At 45.1% G+C, this 16,544-nt stretch overlaps 2 protein-coding genes across 5 annotated transcripts; one reads left to right on the top strand and one right to left on the bottom strand.

Moving 5' to 3' along the window:
• Positions 1-291: 291 nt before the first annotated feature.
• LOC123079536 (uncharacterized serine-rich protein C1E8.05) lies at positions 292-2,979 on the top strand (the record flags this gene model as incomplete). Its single annotated transcript, XM_044502314.1, is given in 3 exon segments — positions 292-589; positions 1,050-1,486; positions 2,049-2,979. Coding segments are annotated over 2 exon segments (1,065 nt in total). The 3' UTR covers positions 2,712-2,979.
• A 139-nt stretch (positions 2,980-3,118) lies between these two features.
• Positions 3,119-9,946, bottom strand: LOC123079535 (pentatricopeptide repeat-containing protein At2g02980, chloroplastic). Of its 4 annotated transcripts, none has more exons than XM_044502309.1 (4): positions 8,818-9,946; positions 4,460-5,437; positions 3,885-4,154; positions 3,119-3,568 (listed from the first exon to the last, which is right to left on the bottom strand). In XM_044502309.1, exons 1-2 carry the CDS (start codon positions 9,784-9,786, stop codon positions 4,610-4,612), a joined length of 1,797 nt encoding a protein of 598 aa, XP_044358244.1. In that variant the 5' UTR covers positions 9,787-9,946; the 3' UTR covers positions 3,119-3,568; positions 3,885-4,154; positions 4,460-4,609. The 4 variants fall into 4 exon arrangements, with proteins under 4 accessions (XP_044358244.1, XP_044358246.1, XP_044358245.1 ...); XM_044502311.1 differs by having other exon boundaries at positions 3,885-4,035; XM_044502310.1 differs by lacking the exon at positions 3,119-3,568 and having other exon boundaries at positions 3,671-4,100.
• Positions 9,947-16,544: the final 6,598 nt, after the last annotated feature.

Below are 16,544 nucleotides of genomic sequence, written 5' to 3'. Positions count from 1 at the left end.
CTCGCTCGCCTCGCCTCGCCCTGATCCGATCCCCAAATCCCTCGCCGTCGACGCCCCGAATCTCAGCTCCGGTGAGGCCGACCCATTAGCAGGGCGTGACCTCGGCGCGCCCGCCCTCCCGCCCGCCGCTCCCTCCTCTCCGCCCGCCGTCGTCCCCGGTCGCCGGAACCCGACAAGTTGGATATCTAGGAGGCACCGCAGCGTTGCGGCGCCCACCGCGCGGACACCATGTCTGCGGCGCCAGCCGCGTACCCCACCACCAGCCTCCGCGCCGTCGCGTCCGGGAACTCCTTCTTCCCCTGCTCGCACCGCCTCAAGCTCTCCTCCTCGCATCGTTTTAGTAGTAGTAGTATTGGTAATCGTAGTAATTGCCTCTGACGTTTGCCTCCCCCTCGTCGCCCACGACCTTCGGTTCGATCTGCTCCTTGTGCTCGTCCTGAGGATTGTCTGGTTGTGAGGGCTAGGTGCTACATCTCTGCCTTTTGCGTTTGCGCGAGTTTGGTGTCTGTGTCTGTGTTCGATCACCAGGTCCGATCCAGAGCGATTTGGCCTGTTGGAGGTGGTGATTGCTGTCTCTCCGAGGAAAGAGGTATGGGAAATTTGCCTGGTCATTTTTTCTAGTATACTCCTATGTGAAAATATGCCAGTTTACTCTTCTGGTGGAATTGCAAATGCAATGAAATTGTGGTCATAGTATTAACGATGGAATTATGATTCTTTCGAATATTTATTGTCTTATGCAGTTATACCTGTTAATATATGTCATGAAGTGAATGCCCTTGAGGATTTAAACATTTTAGTTGCTTGATAAAATACTACTCGCCTGAACCATAGTATTAATTGTCGCTGATTTAGTGCAACAAATAATATTTGGTTTACCTATTTTACTAGAAATGTTGCCTTAGATCTAATGAACTTAAATATGAGCAATATATGTGCACCTATTTCTATCATATGGTCTTGTTAACTTTTATCTAGTAATCTAGGGTGTGGTCCTTAAGAAATCCTTCACTTGTTCTATTCTAATTTTGTTTTTCCCTGCTAAGCAGGAAGTTCTCTTCTGAACTTCGGATCTAGCTTGTGGATGGGCGGACCTTTGGTAGACTGCAGTGCTGAAGGTGTGAGCAGCAGCTCATGTCTCAGCCGCAGCACCTGCGGAAAAGCAGGTTTTGAGCACAGCTCTTGTGCTCTCCCTGAAGATGAAAAGTTTGAAGCTGGAATAGCATGTGTGAAAGATGATTTGGTTGTCAAGGAAATCAGTTTGGCTCTTGCTGAGGTGATGCGTGTCTATGATGACAATGATGATGAAGAGACAGATCTGAGTGAAGACTCTGACGAAAATGGGGATTCACTTTCTGTAGAATCAGATTCGGCTGATGATTTGGTTGTTATTGACACTGAAATGGTCACATCGTCAGCCTTCACTGCCGGGAATGCGTCTGAATCATCAACTGGAAATTCAGAGAATGGAAATTTCTCAACCAATGTAAGTATTTGATTGCAGTACACGCATGGACTCTTCCTTATCTGTCTTATCTTGCTATATCGTCAGAGTGTTTGTTTTGTTATCTTTGTACCAAAATATTTGTCAGTAAGCCAGCTCTCCATGTAAAAATGTGCTAGAAATGTTGGACGCTTAATTTTTCATATATCAACTCTTGTTTCTTATAACAAATTATTACTTGCCATTTAGGATTTTGGGTAGCTAAATATTATTCCGCTCTTATGCGTCACTGCTCCTTTTTCTACCTGTTAGGAGGTATCATAGCTTGCCTTTGTTTTGGTAAATTGATTGTGTTGATACCAGTTGTGAAGTCATCTTCGATATTTGTTTGAATTGATCTGAGAATGCTGTCCATTCTTTTCCCTTGTTTCTTCGTATCTTCTTCTTTCATTATTAAACCAACTGCTGATCTGAATTATGAAAACGAGTATGACCTCATCGAGCTATTGCTTATCTGAATATAAGTAATTTTGCTTGTGAAATGTTCTATTCTCTACTTGGCTGACCATATAGTGATTTGTAATAACATATACTCTACATGCAGGGGACTCAACTGTTGGTTTCTGCTATGAAAGGAAGCCGTGCAAAGCGGGGAATTGTGACAAAGTTGATTGTTTCATGGGCCCCTGACGTATATGATCCTCCTGTTACTTCTGACTCACACACAGTGAAGCCGCACCAGAGAAGTTCAAGGAAGAGCCACTACAAATACAAGCCCCCAAAGGGCAGCAGCAGCAGCAGCAGCAGCCGCACTAGCAGTGGCAGCAAAAAGGACAAGAAGCATTCTCACCACAGCAGCAGCAGCAGCAAAAGAGATAAGAAACCTTCCCATCGCAGTAGCAATGGTGGCAGCAGCAGAATTGACACTAGTGATCCTCAACATCGGAAGGCATATGGCAGCATCACTAGCAGCAGAACTGACACTAGTGTTCCTGAATATCATAAGTTATCACCGTGGCAGCCACCGGCTAGTGCCGCAGTGGAAGAAGCCATACCTACCGTACCTGTACTGAAGGCCATGGAACAGATCAAACGTAGTTCCAGCTGCTGCAAGGAGCCGCCGATAAGCATGAAGGCCATGGAACAGATCAAGCGTAGCTCCAGCTGCTGCAAGGAGCCGCCGATAAGCATGCTATCACGCCAATTCGTGGCTGCCAAGTACAAAGGGATGTTTTCTTTCTTGAGTCAGAACCAACTTGCTTCTTGAGCATATCGCAGAGACTCCTGCGCTATTCACAGGCGTTCCTCTGGTTATCAGCAAGGCTTTCATGTTGGATGGCGTTTGATCTATGAACTTTTGTTTGGACATCAGTGGACACGGTTTTGAAAATTCTTTGGTTGACGTATGCATGACCTTGAGATTATTAACTGTCTTTTCTTATTATTAAAATAAAAACTGTTTTGCTCATTTATTTATGTAATATATAAGCATGTTATGTGTGTAATTTGTGTAATAAGTATGTTATGCGTGTGCATTCTGTTTTCTGTTTTGAGTTTGGGCATTATTACATCAGTTAAGCTGATTCCTTCATGCCCCGCCAAAAAAAAACTGATTCCTTCATGGATCAGGTAATGGCTGAAGTAAAGTAACACATGGAGGGATGTAACCAATGGTAACAATGTATCTGTGGATGTAACCACTTCCCCAGTGTAAAATGAAATACACAACATTTCAGTAATCTTAGCTGCGGTTCTCGTCTGCTCTTGCTGCGCCAAGCTGCCATCTCTGACTGTCTCCATCGACACGAAGAGCTCAATCGTGCCGTCAAAGCCAAGTAATAAGGTTACGAACCTACGATCGTTGCTTCCACTTCCGGTCAACCGCCGGCACGAGAGCTTTGGACCACGACATGTTCCTCCGCCACCTTTGCCTGGCAAACACGACAGACCACGACATGTTCCTCAGCCACCTTTGCCTGGCAAACACGACATGTTTCAGTATGCCGACCTGGGGTAGCCTGAACAAGCCCGCTCTTGCACAGTGTTGGACCTTTGGGACCCTGTTGCCTGCTGGGGCTGGAAGCACACCATGTGGAGGGTGTGGGACTGAGCATCACGGTGCCCCTGAAGTGGCCATATTGGCATAAAGAAACAAGTAAACATTAATCAATCTTTTAGGTGCATGTGCATCCAATTATAGTTCCAAATTTGACTTATAAATGGTAATGAGTAACGCAACCGGCCTTTATTAACGCAATGGACAGAGACATTTAAACAAGCCATGACAGCAATGCCGTCGCCTTCTCTTTCTCTTTTAGGTTGATACAACATCCAGTCTATCACTAATGTAGCTTGTTTTCTAGTTAGATAATACAATGCACTAGCACTGGAGATACAGACAACGGGACGCAACATCGAATTCTGGTAAGAAGAAGAGTACCTCGACGAATGTAAAAAATGTTCAGTAATAATGGAACCCCCGTAATCTGCACAAGTCCCTTCCATCACTCATGGAATAATTTTCCTTTCAAGGCATCACATCTCCAGGGCCTTGTATGATCAGATATATGTAATGAGTGATGGTTCACACCCTGAAACCAAGGAGATAAGATTGGTGCTGAGGGAGCTGATCGGGTGCTACGGTCTGGCCGCAAGCCTGATGTTGGTGAAGAGGAGATGGTGAGCATAGTGAAAGAACTTGAGATTTTGCCTGGATCGCGATGATGTGGCAAAAATAATAAGTAAACAAGTAAACATTAACTAAACATTTAAATTGGCCAACATGTATAGATGGTGTAATGAGCAACGCAACCAATCTTTGATAATGCATGGACAGAGACATTTAAAAAAAGCTATGACAGCAATGCAGTCGCCATCTCTCTCTCTTTTAGGTTGATACAACATGCACGCTATCACTAATGTAGCTTGTTTTCTGGTTAGATAACGCTAGGCATTCACACTGGAGATACAAACGACAGGACAAAACATCGAATTCTGGTAAGAAAAAAGAAATACCTCGATGATGTAAAATTTATTTCAGTAACATTGGAACCCCCATGATCTGCACAAGTCCCTTTCATCAATTCTCGAACAATTTTCCTTTTAAGGCATCACATCTCCCGGGCTTTGGATAATCAGATATAAGTGATTCAATGCGTTACGCAATCACCAAAAGTCGTTGCAAGAACAACTTCCTCCAATAAATCTATGGAAACGAACACGGTCCCTGACAATGATTTCTCGGCCATATGATTTACTTATTATTTTTGCCACTTCATGGCAATCCGGACAAAATCTCAAGTTCTTTACCACCCGAATGACATGAGGTGCTTTTGTCTTCAGCAACCCATATGCGATGGCTAACCTTTCACTATGCTCACAAAGTGCAATTTCTTTTTCCTCTTCACCAACATCATGTAGAACGGCCGCAGTCCAAGGCTTATGGCCAGATCGTAGAACCCGGTCAGCTATTTCCCTCAATACCACTCTTATCTCCTTGATTTCAGGGTGTGAACCATCACTCACCACAAATTTGTGCAGATAGCCATTTATTTCAATTGAACTACAGCCAGCAACGACAGTAACATTGTTGTCCTTCATCTTTTTCCTCATATACCTCACTCTGTCCCACTGGGAGTTCAACGCATACAAATTGGAGAGGAGAACATAGTTCTCTGGATTCTGAGGTTCCAACTCAAAGAGCTTTTTAGAAGCCAATCCTACTATATCAGTTCTGTTCGAGCTTTTACTCGCCACAAGAAGATTCCTCCAAATTACTGAATTTGGTAAGATGGGCATGCTTGTAACAAATGAATAAGCTTCATCCAAAAGGCCAGAACGGCAGAGAAGGTCAACCATGCAACCATAGTTCTCCATTGAAGCTTTAATTCCCATTTCTTGCATAGTAGACCAATATCGCCGCCCATCATCAACTAACCCATTGTGAGCACAGGCTGACAACACACCTATAAAGGTGACGTTATTGGGTCTAATCTGAAATATAAACATGAGAATTTAGGAAATAGCTATTATAATCATTTGCAAAGACTGAGTGCTATGATGATTTCTTGCGAAATGAAGTTGAGCATGCAAGCTGATAAGTAGAGAAGGATTGTGGCATTCTTCCCTAAAAGGTGCACATCCATCGATCCCCTCATCTAGTGTAGTGCTCTGTTCAGAGACCAAGGAAGCTATTAGTTTAAGTTCAGAGTTCCTGTACAGAGCAGCAGCCTAGGGATAAGCAGGAATTCAGGTTAGCTTTTCTGTTTTCCGAATCGTACCCACCTGAGAGTCCTAGTCTCGAAAGTGCGCCTTGGCCATCCAGCCTTATCGAAGAATTGATTCAAAAGTTGTGAGCCGATAGAAGGGAGAGATAGCAAGTTTCAGAAAGGAAATATTCCAGTGGTTAGATTACCTCCATCTCAGTCAACGATGGGGATTTGTGAAGGTATCAAACTTAAGCTATCTATAAAATGACAATTTTCGATGTAGCTTCACGTCTACCTATACCCGAACTAGTGACAGTACCAAATGGTCAATGCCTACCTCAAAGGTTTGGATCTATAGAGTTATGAATTGCCTACAGTGAGTGTTCCTTCTGCCCCAATGGTCTACCAAAATGGAAATGCCTTCCATAAGATGATGAAATCGTTTTTCTACCTTCTGCCTTTGAGGTTCACCTTCTCTTCCAGCATTCTTTAAACCTGACAATCAAACTATTGCATATGAAGGACAAGTCAAAAGTAGATTCATTCCATCGTCAAAACTGGACCAGTAAACAATTGAATCGAAGGTCAAGTATTGGGAAAGGTACAAGGTGTTTTGGCCACCCCACAATTTAAGAGAAGAGTACCGACTGGATCAAGAAGAAAATCCCTATCCCAATCTTTTTATCCAACTTGAATGATTAAAGTGAAAGTGGTGGCATCGTATTTACTCTAAAGGGTAAGTTGTGTTGAAGCCAATCAAAGGCCGAACTGCAGTTGCCCTTTCATTCACCTAGAATTTTGGCTTGCTCTTAGGGTGGACCACATCAGAGGTATTGGAACTACGTTTCGTGTATCCTATTTTCTTAGGAAATACTACGATCCAGTAGCTATAAATAGAAAGCAGAACCTCCTAATGTCTATACATAGAAAGGAGTCCCAGGACCGGTTCATAGACTGTGCTAACTCCATGCGTAGCGTAGGAGATAGATGGAGGAAAAGGCGTCACAGGAAGGAATGATCCAATACATCCAGATAGCCAAGAAAAGGCACTTCTCTCGATCGGTCTCTGCCCTCCCATACCTCCTAGAACAACGGTAGTTTGCTTCTTTTCGTTCAATTGTACCTGGCCCAAGTGCTTATCTATTTAGTACTTTCAAGTACCACACAACAACTTTCGAGTAAGCAAGCAATTTGACATTATGATCTCCGAGAAGAGGATTCGTATTATAGTAGGTTTGTTTTCCATTTCCAGGTCCCATCCTTTTTTCCGAGAAAATCTTTTTTCATTTTCCCATCGGCCTAGAATTGCCTTTCCTTCTCCTTTTGATTTTTGTATTATTATGACTTTGGTTTCTTACTCGAAAGTTGTTTTCCGAAAATCAAAAGGAGAAGGAAAGGCAATTCTAGGCCGATGGGAAAATGAAAATAGAATTTTCCAAAAAAAGGATGGAACCTGGAAATGGAAAACAAACCTACTATAATACAAATCCTCTTCTCGGGGATCATAATGTCAAGTTGCTTTCTTACTCGAAAGCTGTTGTGCGGTACTCAGAAGTACTAAATAGATAGGCGCTTGGGCCAGGTACAATTGAACGAAAAAAGCAAACTACTGTTGTTTTAGGAGGTATGGGAGGGTAGAGACGAATCGAGAGAAGTGTTTTTTCTTGGCTATCCGGATTTATTGGATCATTCCTTCCTGTGATGCCTTTTCCTTCATCCATCTCCTATGCTACGCATGGAGTTAGCACAGTCGATGACTCGGTCCTGGGACTACTTCTATGTATAGACATTAGGAGGTTCTGCTTCCTATTTATAGCTACTGGATCATAGTATTTCCTAAGAAAAAAGGATATACGAAACGTAGTTCCAATACCTCTGATGTAGTCCACCCTAAGAGCAAGCCAAAATTCTAGGTGAATGAAAGAGCAAGTGCAGTTCAGCCTTTGATTGATTTCAACACAACTTACCCTTTAGAGTAATGCGATGCCACTACTTTCACTTTAATCATTCAAGTTGGATAAAAAGATAGGAACATGGATTTTCTTCTTGATCCAATCGGTACTCTTCTCTTGAATTTAGGGTGGCCAAAACACCTTGTACCTTTCCCAATACTTGACCTTCGATCCAATTGTTTACTGGTCTAATTTTGACGATGCAATGAATCTACTTTTGACTTGTCCTCCATATGCAATAGTAGTTAATTTGTCAGGTTTCAAGAATGTTGGAAGAGAAGGGAAACATCAAAGGCAAAAGGTAGAAAAACGATTTCATCATCTTATGGAAGGCATTTCCGTTTTGGTAGATCATTGGGGCAGAAGGAACACTCACCGTAGGTAATTCGTAACTCCATAGATGCAAATCTTTGAGGTAGGCATTGACCATTTGGTACTATCACTAGTTCGGCATACTATAGAAACCCTTTGGTATAGGTAGACGTGAAACTACATCAAAAATTGTCATCTATATAAGTTTGATACCTTTACAAATCCCCATTGTTGACCAGGATGGAGGTAATCTAACCATTGGAATATTTCCTTTCTGAAACCTACTATCTTTCCCCTTCTATCGGCTCACAACTTTTGGATCAATTCTTCGATAAGGCTGGATGGCCAAGGCGCCCTTTCGAGACTAGGACTCTCAGGTGGGTAAGATTCGGAAAACAGAAAAGCAAACCTGAATTCCTGCTTATACCTAGGCTGCTGCTCTGTACTGCCTTCCCTCAAGTCAGTATCTTCTTCCATCATGAAAGTCGGTAAGCAATCTAGTCTACAACAGGGAAATCAGGAACTCATACTAACAGCTTCCTTGGTCTCTGAACAGAGCACTACACTAGATGAGGGAATTGATGGATGTGCACCTTTTAGGGGAAGAATGACGCAACCTTGGAAAGTATCTTGTATAGAATCGATGGACGGACCCCTATTATGAACCAAGCTTTATGTGGAACAATTTTACAGTCTTGGAAAATATCTTGTATAGAATTACTTAAGCGCAGTCATCATCAAGAGTCATGAGTCAAGTTTACGGTACCACATTACAAATCCGAAGCTAAACAAAAATGAACTGTCAGTGCATATTTTCCGTGCAGATTAATGCATATGATCAGGTTATCACCAAAAGTGGACCAGGTAAACAGAACTATAAACACATCAGTGCAACATTTACCTTAAGCTGGAGCATTCTTGAGAAAAGGCCCAACGCATCCTCTGCAAGCCCATGCATCGCCAGTCCAACTATCATTGCACTCCATGCCTTGGTATCCCTCTCCACCATCGCATCAAATACCAACCTTGCCCGCTCTATCAAACCGCACTTTGCATACATGTCAATCAACGCGGTGCTCAGCTCAAGATCGACCATGATCCCCTTCCTATCTATAAAAGCATGCACCCACCTGCCCAAATCAAGAGCGCCCGCCTTGGCGCAAGCCGAGATTACGCTAACCATTGTGACCTCATCCGGGCTCACCCCAGCAGCCTGCATGTCCCGAAACAGGTCCAGCGCTTCGTTAACCATCCCCGCTCTGGAGTACCCGCCGATCATGGAGCTCCACGCGACCAGATTCTTGTCCTCGGCCATGCCATCAAACACGCTCCTGGCCAGCGCAACCTCCTCACACCTGGCATAGAGGTTAAGCAGTCCGGTCTGCACGTAGGGGCTCGGTTCCAGCCCCTGGCGGAAGGCCTGCGAGTGCAGCTGGCGGCCCTTGCCGAGAGCCGGCACGGCGGCGCACGCCTTGAGCGCGAACGCGACGGTGAAGCTGTTGGGGGACGGGGAGCCCGCGCGCAGCATGCGGCGGTAGAGCAGGAAGGCGTCCGTGGTGGGGTTGCTGGGGGTGGCGAGCGCACGGATGAGGGAGTTGTAGCAGAAGGCGGTCGGCTCGGGGATTTGGTCGAACAGGCTGCGCGCGTACGAGGCCGCCGCGGCGGTCGGGGCGGAGGCGGCGCAGGAGGCGAGCAGCTTGGAGAGCGCGAATGCGTAGGTGAGGCGCGGGAGGCGGAGCCTGAGAAGGCGCGCGTGGGCGCCGCGGAGCGCGCGGAGGCTGCGGCATTGGCGGACCAGCGACACGACGTGGGCTTCGAGGAGGTGGCGCGGGAGCGTGGCGGCCTCGGGCGGTTTGAGCTGGTGATGCATGCGGGGAAAAACGCTCGCCCGAAGAGCGAGCGGGGTTTCTCTTTTCTTCTCGCGACGCGGTGGCGCGGGTGCGCCGGCGTGGTGGGCTTGTGCTGATAGACTGTGCCGGCGGTTGATCACATGGTGTGGTTGGTCCGGGTCACGTGCAATGTGAGAGCCGGGCACCCCGTATACTCCACTCAAAGGGCGGATGGCCCGGTCAATGACCACCGGTCAAAAAAACCCATCGAGACACCTGCGTCTTAAATGCTTGGATCGACTTTTGTATCCAACTCAAATATAGAACGGATACAAGAATGTCCAAACGCGTCCGTTATGTTAGACTCGACAGGCCTAACTCGCCATAAATTACATTGAATCCACCCCTCGATATACCGGGTCCATTTGCTCTCTCCTCTCTTTTTCATCCTCCGGATTGGACATCTCGCAGCTCCGTCGCTACCCTTGCTCCGCAGCCGTTCCGAGCCGCCAGCACCGGCACAGTAGTCCTCTCTCCCGTACTTGCCGCCGGCCCGGACGCCACCGCGAGAACTCTCGGGCTACCCCTTGAGCTCTATATGTTCAACACATTTTCCGACCAGGTTTTTTGTGATTTATTTATAGGGAAAACGATGAATTCCGATGCTTCTCGGACGAGGAGTACGGACCGATGGAGCTTGCTAAAATGATTGAAGATGAGTTCTTTGATTCGTCTGATTCGGACGAACAAGTGAACATGATCATGCTCATGAGCATGCAAAAGGAAATGGACCGGCAAGTGGAGCATATTCTTAACTTCAAGGGCTCAATCAAAGGGAGAAAAGTGATCAATCGGGATATGGTCTGCCATCCGCCCGCTATATAAACTCTAGGCCCGACAATAGCCGCATCCAACCTCCTTCGATACCTATCTCCTCTCAGCACCACGCCCCCCATGGCCTCCTCGAGCTCCAAAGCCCTCTAGGATAGCCTCTCGTCTGAGCAAAAGAAGGAGATTGTCGCCATTGCAACCGGCTAGCACGCTGACAGACGGACGAGCTCACCGGAGCCAGTGTTGCGGACGCCCCAATGGAAGAGGCGGCTGACGATGAGCTAGCGCCATCGTCCTCGTCGGCTGATGCAGGCATCACCATGGATGAGGCCTGTGCTCACTACACCGAGATCGTGTTGGAAGAGCAGCGGGCCGCGTTTCGGCAGGTGCAGGTCGACCAGGCCTACAACCTCCACCTCCTCGGCGAGCACCGGCGCGCGAAGGAGCAACTCGCTGATGTCTACTACGCAACCTTCTTCTTGTAGACTCGTGTTGGGCCTCCAAGCACAGAGTTTCATAGGATAGTAGCAAATTTCCCTCAAGTGGATGACCTAAGGTTTATCAATCCATGGGAGGCGTAGGATGAAGATGGTCTCTCTCAAACAACCCTGCAACCAAATAACAACGAGTCTCTTGTGTCCCCAACACACCCAATACAACGGTAAATTGTATGAGTGCACTAGTTCGGCGAAGAGACGGTGATACAAGTGTAATACGGATAGTAGATATAGGTATTTGTAATATGAAAATATAAAAACAGCAAGGTAACTAGTAGTAAAAGTGAGTGAAAACGGTATTGCAATGCTTGAAAACAAGGCCTAGGGTTCATACTTTCACTAGTGCAAGTTCTCTCAACAATGATAACATAATTAAATCATATAACATACCTCAACGTGCAACAAAGAGTGACTCCAAAGTTCCTATCGCGGAGAACATAAGATGAAATTGTTTGTAGGGTAGGAAACCACCTCAAAGTGAAGGAAATATGCCCTAGAGGCAATAATAAAGTTGTTATTTATATTTCCTTATATCATGATAAATGTTTATTATTCATACTAGAATTGTATTGACCGGAAACTTAGTACATGTGTGAATACATAGACAAATAGAGTGTCACTAGTATGCCTCTACTTGACTAGCTCGTTAATCAAAGATGGTTAAGTTTCCTAGCCATAGACATGAGTTGTCATTTGATGAACGGGATCACATCATTAGAGAATGATGTGATTGACATGACCCATCCATTAGCTTAGCACTATGATCGTTTAGTTTATTGCTATTGCTTTCTTCATGACTTATACATGTTCCTATGACTATGAGATTATGCAGCTCCCGAATACCGGAGGAACACTTAGTGTGCTATCAAACGTCCCAACGTAACTGGGGGATTATAAAGATGCTCTACAGGTGTCTCCGATGGTGTTTGTTGAGTTGGCATAGATCGAGATTAGGATTTGTCACTCCTATTGTCGGAGAGGTATCTCTGGGCCCTCTCGGTAATGCACATCACTATAAGCCTTGCAAGCAATGTAACTAATGAGTTAGTTACGGGATGATGCATTACGGAACGAGTAAAGAGACTTGCCGGTAACGAGATTGAACTAGGTATAGTGATACCGACGATCGAATCTCGGGCAAGTAACATACCGATGACAAAGGGAACAACGTATGTTGTTATGCGGTTTGACCGATAAAGATCTTCGTAGAATATGTGGGAGCCAATATGAGCATCCAGGTTCCGCTATTGGTTATTGACCAGAGATGAGTCTCGGTCATGTCTACATAGTACTCGAACCCGTAGGGTCCGCACGCTTAACGTTCGATGACGATCGGTATTATGAGTTTATGTGTTTTGATGTACCGAAAGTAGTTCGGAGTCCCGGATGAGATCACTGACATGATGAGGAGTCTCGAAATGGTCGAGACATAAAGATTGATATATTGGAAGACTATATTCGGACACCGGAATAGTTCCGAGGTGTATCGGGTATTTTCCGGAGTACCGGGGGGTTATTGGGCCTCATGGCCTATTTGTGGAAGAGAGGAGGCAGGCCAAGGTGTGGCTCGTGCCCCCTAGCCCAAAACGAATAGGACTAGGGGGGCCGGGCCCCCCTTTCCTTCTCTCCTCCCTCTCCTTCCCCCTTCTCCTTGTTGGAATAGGAAAGGGGGCTGAATCCTACTTGGAGTAGGATTGCCCCCCATGGCGCGCCTCCTCCCCTTGGCCGGCCTCCTCCTCCCTCCCCCATTTATATACGTGGGAGGGGGCACCCAAAGACACACAAAAGTTTCTCTTAGCCGTGTGCGGTGCCCCCCTCCACAGAAACACACCTCGGTCATATCGTTGCAGTGCTTAGGCGAAGCCCTGTGCTGGTAACTTCATCATCACCGTCACCACGCCGTCCTGCTGACGAAACTCTCCCTCGGCCTCAGCTGGATCAAGAGTTCAAGGGACGTCACCGAGCTGTACATGTGCAGATCGCGGAGGTGCCATGCGTTCGGTACTTGATCGGTTGGATCACGAAGACGTTCGACTACATCAACCGCTTTACTTAACGCTCCCGCTTCTGGTCTACGAGGGTACGTGGACACACTCTCCCTGCTCGTTGTTATGCTTCTCCTAGATAGATCTTGCGTGATCGTAGGATTTTTTTTTAAATACTACGTTCCCCAACAGTGGTATCAGAGCCAGGTCTATGCGTAGATGTTATATGCACGAGTAGAAGACAAAGAGTTGTGGGCGATAATAGTCATACTGCTTACCAGCATGTCATACTTTGATTCCGCAGTATTGTTGGATGAAGCGGCCCGGACCGACATTACATGACCGCGTTCATGCGACTGGTTCTACCGCCGTGCTTTGCACACAGGTGGCTAGTGGGTGTCTGTTTCTCCAACTTTAGTTGAATCGAGTGTGGCTACGCCCGGTCCTTGTTGAAGGTTAAAACGGTGCACTTGACGAAAAATCGTTGTGGTTTTGATGCATAGGTAAGAACGGTTCTTGCTAGAAGCCCGTAGCAGCCACGTAAAACTTGCAACAACAAAGTAGAGGACGTCTAATTTGTTTTTGCAGGGCTTGCTGTGATGTGATATGGTCAAGACGTGATGACATATAAATTGTTGTATGAGATGATCATGTTTTGTAGCAGTTATCGGCAACTGGCAGGAGCCATATGGTTGTCGCTTTATTGTATGAAATGCAATCGCCATGTAGTTGCTTTACTTTATCACTAAGAGGTAGCGATAGTCGTAGTAGCAATAGTTGGCGAGACGACAATGATGCTTTGATGGAGATCAAGGTGTCAAGCCGGTGACGATGGTGATCATGACGGTGCTTTGGAGATGGAGATCAAAGGCACAAGATGATGATGGCCATATCATATCACTTATATTGATTGCATGTGATGTTTATCCTTTATGCATCTTATTTTGCTTAGTACGGCGGTAGCATTATAAGATGATCTCTCACTAATTTTCAAGGTACAAGTGTTCTCCCTGAGTATGCACCGTTGCGACAGTTCGTCGTGCCGAGACACCACGTGATGATCGGGTGTGATAAGCTCTACGTTCACATACAACGGGTGCAAGCCAGTTTTGCACACGCAGAATACTCGGGTTAAACTTGACGAGCCTAGCATATGCAGATATGGCCTCGAAACACTGAGACCGAAAGGTTGAGCGTGAATCATATAGTAGATATGATCAACATAGTGATGTTCATCATTGAAAACTACTCCATCTCACATGATGGTCGGACATGGTTTAGTTGATATGGATCACGTGATCACTTAGATGATTAGAGGGATATCTATCTAAGTGGGAGTTCTTAAGTAATATGATTAATTGAACTTTAATTTATCATGAACTTAGTACCTAATAGTATTTTGCATGTCTATGTTGTTCTAGATAAATGGCCCGTGCTGCTGTTCCATTGAATTTTAATGCGTTCCTAGAGAAAGCTAAGTTGAAAGATGATGGTAGGAACTACACGGACTGGGTCCGTAACTTGAGGATTATCCTCATTGCTGCACAGAAGAATTACCTCCTGGAAGCACCGCTAGGTGCCAAACCCGCTGCAGGAGCAACCCCAGATGTTATGAACGTCTGGCAGAGCAAGGCTGATGACTACTCGATAGTTCAGTGTGCCATGCTTTACGGCTTAGAACTGGGACTTCAACGACGTTTTAAACGTCATGGAGCATATGAGATGTTCCAGGAGTTGAAGTTAATATTTCAAGCAAATGCCCAGATTGAGAGATATGAAGTCTCCAATAAGTTCTACAGCTGCAAAATGGAGGAGAATAGTTCTATCAGTGAGCATATAATCAGAATGTCTGGGTACCACAATCAGTTGACTCAACTGGGAGTTAATCTTCCGGTTGATAGTGTCATTGACAGAGTTCTTCAATCACTGCCACCTAGCTACAAAAGCTTCGTGATGAACTATAATATGCAAGGGATGGATAAGACAATCCCCGAGCTCTTCGCAATGCTAAAGGCTGCGGAGGTAGAAATCAAGAAGGAGCATCAAGTGTTGATGGTCAACAAGACCACCAGTTTCAAGAAGAAGGGCAAAGGGAAGAAGGGGAACTTCAAGAAGAACGGCAAGCAAGTTGCTGCTCAAGTGAAGAAGCCCAAGTCTGGACCTAAGCCTGAGACTGAGTGCTTCTACTGCAAAGGGACTGGTCACTGGAAGCGGAACTGCCCCAAATATTTGGTGGATAAGAAGGATGGCAAAGTGAATGGTATATTTGATATACATGTTATTGATGTGTACCTTACTAATGCTCGTAGTAGCGCCTGGGTATTTGATACTGGTTCTGTGGCTCATATTTGCAACTCGAAACAGGGGCTACGGATTAAGCAAAGATTGGCTAAGGACGAGGTGATGATGCGCGTGGGAAATGGTTCCAAAGTCGATGTGATCGCCGTCGGCACGCTACCTCTACATCTACCTTCGGGATTAGTTTTAGACCTAAATAATTGTTATTTGATGCCAGCGTTAAGCATGAACATTATATCTGGATCTTGTTTGATGCGAGACGGTTATTCATTTAAATCAGAGAATAATGGTTGTTCTATTTATATGAGTAATATCTTTTATGGTCATTCACCCTTGATGAGTGGTCTATTTTTACTAAATCTTGATAGTAGTGATATACATATTCATAGTATTGAAGCCAAAAGATATAAGTTTAATAATGATAGTGCAACTTATTTGTGGCACTGCCGTTTAGGTCATATTGGCGTAAAGCGCATGAAGAAACTCCATGCTGATGGGCTTTTGGAATCACTTGATTAGGAATCACTTGATGCTTGCGAACCATGCCTCATGGGCAAGATGACTAAGACTCCGTCTGTAACATCCCAAATTTTCAATTTGGTATGTTATACATAGATCATCATTGCATATCATATTTTATTGCATTTTGACAAATCCTCGATAAATCCTAAGCAACTCAAGGACCCTCGGAGAGAGTTGGGGATTTTCTCGAATTTTCATATTTGATTTTCATCAAATTATAAAACGAGGATTTTGGTTTTAATTATTTTCTCTCCGGAAAAATATTTCATTTTAAAATAAACGAGAGGAGAAAATATGACTTCTCCAAAACAATTGAAATACTGGAGGAAAAGTGTTAAAATCATTTATTGGATTTTATTCGGATTTTATTTGCAATTTTATTTGCATTAAAAAAATATTGCATGTTTTCAAAATTTATTTTGTGTCAAAAAATGTTCACCCTATTCTAGATTTTCTAACTAGACGGGGAAAATTTGTTTTATCTTTTTTGGTCTTTTATTTATTTTTCTACGAATTATTTTCCGCGAAACGTTTAAAAAAAAAACTGCGCTGCGCCCGACTGGGCCGAGCCCAGCCGAGCCAGGCCGCCGGCCCACGCCCGTCGTCTCCTCTCCTCGCACGACGCCCCGCCGCCGCGCCGTGTCCATGGCGGACACGGGAGCCGCC

This window comes from Triticum aestivum, chromosome 3D (genome assembly GCF_018294505.1).
Source record: "Triticum aestivum cultivar Chinese Spring chromosome 3D, IWGSC CS RefSeq v2.1, whole genome shotgun sequence".
Classification (NCBI taxonomy): domain Eukaryota; kingdom Viridiplantae; phylum Streptophyta; class Magnoliopsida; order Poales; family Poaceae; genus Triticum; species Triticum aestivum.
This window is presented reverse-complemented; position numbering and strand designations above follow the sequence as displayed.

Excerpts from the sequence above, each read along its gene's own strand:
- LOC123079535 (XM_044502309.1), bottom strand. The coding sequence starts at position 9,786 with ATGCATCACCAGCTCAAACCGCCCGAGGCCGCCACGCTCCCGCGCCAC. Across the intron at positions 5,438-8,817 it reads CAAGAATGCTCCAGCTTAAG|ATTAGACCCAATAACGTCAC; the intron begins GTAAATGTTGCA and ends TTTATATTTCAG.